Source organism: Acanthisitta chloris, unplaced genomic scaffold (genome assembly GCF_000695815.1).
Source record: "Acanthisitta chloris isolate BGI_N310 unplaced genomic scaffold, ASM69581v1 scaffold40122, whole genome shotgun sequence".
NCBI classification, from domain to species: Eukaryota; Metazoa; Chordata; class Aves; order Passeriformes; family Acanthisittidae; genus Acanthisitta; species Acanthisitta chloris.
Genome location: NW_008660698.1, coordinates 16,609 through 19,718, shown reverse-complemented (window position 1 = coordinate 19,718; position 3,110 = coordinate 16,609). Strand labels below are relative to the sequence as shown.

Here is a 3,110-nt window from a genome sequence, read left to right as displayed (position 1 = left end):
GGAATATAAAACTGATGTAGTGCATTTACAAACATTCTATCTTATACATTCTTATACAGGGACAGTGGTCTGCTAAGGCCACTATGGGAATTATTGGCTGTGTAACAGCTTCTCCACATCTGCCAGACTCCTAAAGGAGGGGCAGAACAGCCAGCCTGAGCTGCATGTGCAAGTAGGTGGCCCTGGTGGCAATCTGAGTGCCAGGCTAGGGAAGAAGATAACTTTTCACCAAAGGGCTTATTAGAAAATTGCAGCTTTTCTGCTGCTGACACAAAAGAGCCAAAGGAAAGTTAAAAGCAGCATCAATTAATGGGAAACATTTTGCCTCTCTTGGTGTTGGGCTCTGCAGGTCACCCTGCAGGAGGACGTACTGGTATATTTCATAAACATTATTCTTAGATAATTTCCCCTTTACCTGACAACAGTTACCTGTGTTTGCTTGAATACAGCAGGCCTGAGCAGCCAGACCACGTTGCTGCAGCTTTCTTAGCCAAGTTGGCTGTTTGGTTACTACCATGAAGATACCTGGGCACAGCTAAACCACCCCTTCATTTTACTTACTAGCTTGTCCATAATTTGCTCCCACTAAACCAAGCTGCTTTTTGTCAGAAAATCACTCTCCTGCTAGAGAAGCTAGTGCAGACCATGTAATTTGTGGTTTAATGTGCTGTAAAAATATGGGAAGTGCTTTGATAAGAAAAATAATTAATGGATTGTCTGAAGGAGATAGCAGTGTTCAACTGCAGGAGGCTGCTGCCCTGCCCTGCCTTCATCATCTCCCTACAACAAGTAGGACCTGGATTCCAACTCTTGTAAAGAGCCCTACTGGTCTGTGGCCTTCCTTTGGCAGCATCTTACCTTTCTGCATCTGGAAAGGTGAAGGCAGTGCCTTCAAGGCCACGAATTTCACAACTGGAATCTGCTTCCTGGCTGAAAGCAGGGCAAGTAAGCTAGGGAGGGGATGGAAAGACTGTGCACACGTAAAAGGAAAAGCCACTCACAAGTAATGGGGAATGGAGTCAGCATGCAGCCACAGATGCAGCTTGTGGGCTGGAGCTGACATAAGCTACAAAAAATGCTGCTGTCCCATTAACTGGGAGAGGACTTTCACGTGTTGGGTATTCCAGAAGCAGTGGGGGCAGCCCTGGCATCCTGAATTATAACCTGGTATAAACATTAGCTGATAGAAATAAGACCTCCCTCATAGAAGTGCTGAATGAAAATTTTTTTAAATTAAAAAAGAGAAGGTGAGGGGATTCTTTGAAATGTGATGCTTGATTACACTATGGCCTGGTCCTAAATAACTTACTCTAAATAACTTTCTGGCCTCACCGTGTTGCAACTAAACACAGTCTTTAGTCTATCTACTGCAGGCAGTGCTGATTGTGGGGCAGGGATGGAGCATTTCAACACAAAGGCTAATGTCAAAATTAGGCTGATCATTAGAAAAAAAAGAATTGATTTAGTTAAAATCACTGCTTAACATCAGATTGTTTTCCTTATCATTAGAGGTACACAGATACAAGCCCTTGCCCGTACCATGACTCCCATGAGTGACAGAGAATCACTGTATATTTGAATCTCATAAAGTATTAAGCTTCCTCTGGATCTTATCAAATGTCACAACTATCAATATTTATTTGCCCTTCCATGTGACTGGTTTTAGTGAGGAGGCACAAGGGACATTTTAAAGCATAATGGCAGACTCGAGTGGAATTACTGTGACACTGTTTAGATAACATTTCATAACAAAATGTCTAGTTTACCCAGAGAGAAACATCACACACCTGCCATCCCAAGTCTTGGAAGCTAACGTAAAGCTCATGCTTTCTGCATGCTGTTTTTAAGTCACTGCTGTTGTAATCTGTTAAAAGAAAAAGAATAAAACAGGAATTTAGAAAGTAAAACAGGCAGAGCATCTCTGGAGGGCACAGCTGGTCACATGTGTGCACACTGTGTCCTCAGCAGCAAGAAATGACAAGCTTCCTCAGCAGCCAAAAGGATAAGGGTGTTGAGGGACACCCAAGGCAGGGATGAAGCTTTTAAGGTGCCTATGGGAATGGAGGAACCCAAATAACAGTGACGTGGTTACAATTACTTCAGCTGCCTTTGAAGTGCTTATAAAACACCTCCTGTAAAATGACTTCTTAAAAATAAATCTTCAGCCTGGCATAGGCTACATCCCCACTGGGTGCTCAAACTCACCCCACTTCCTTGGCTGTGGTTTCCAACACGTGCCACTCTAGGTGGTAAGCTCAAACCACACATACTTACTGAGTGAATTACAGCTCCAGGAAGGTCAATCATCGCCTTGGGCCCCTGTATCAGTTAGCAGAAGTCCTTAAACAGCAAAGGTGTCCCATAGGCAGGAAAGCCATGTCTCCATCCATCTCTGTGCCTTACCCCCAGCCTGCCCTGGACATCACACATGACCCTATGCACTGTCTCTGCCCTTGGACTTTTAAAAACCACACTCTGAAGACATGTTTGTCCTTTCCATAAGCTGCTTATCTGCAGATGGCGTAGAACTAGACATGCTCTCACCATTCACTTGCTCCTTAATGCCAATACTGCACAGAAGAGTGGGGATGCAGGACGCAAAGCCCTGACCAGAGACCGTCCCCCTTGCCATGAGGACCATGCAGGAGCCACTCCTGATGACCCCACAAAGTACAGCTTTTGACAGCGAGTGGAATTTCCCATTTATATTTGGAAAGAGGCGGCTCTGCATGTGAACATCTGGAACCACAGCGAGCGGAGGAGCTGAACTGTGACAGAAGGGCCTTTCACCCCCGGGTGGCTGCACAAATCCAGCCCTGACGGATGGTTGCTGATTTTGTCACACCTCAGGTGACCACTGGACCTCAGCAGAGCAGCCACAGAAACCAAGTGGAATTTCCCATTTATATTTGGAAAGAGGCGGCTCTGCATGTGAACATCTGGAACCACAGCGAGCGGAGGAGCTGAACTGTGACAGAAGGGCCTTTCACCCCCGGGTGGCTGCACAAATCCAGCCCTGACGGATGGTTGCTGATTTTGTCACACCTCAGGTGACCACTGGACCTCAGCAGAGCAGCCACAGAAACCACCTTTGCAGCAGCTTGGCCACC

General features: G+C 45.9%; 1 protein-coding gene across 1 annotated transcript in view; it reads right to left on the bottom strand.

Moving 5' to 3' along the window:
• BMP6 (bone morphogenetic protein 6) overlaps positions 1-3,110 on the bottom strand; it is a gene marked incomplete at its 5' end in the record, with an annotated part of 12,122 nt that overhangs the window by 808 nt on the left and 8,204 nt on the right. Inside the window, one exon of the mRNA XM_009069898.1 lies at positions 1,788-1,864. Within this exon, the coding sequence (XP_009068146.1) occupies positions 1,788-1,864 (77 nt within the window). The remainder of the gene's footprint in view (positions 1-1,787; positions 1,865-3,110) is intronic.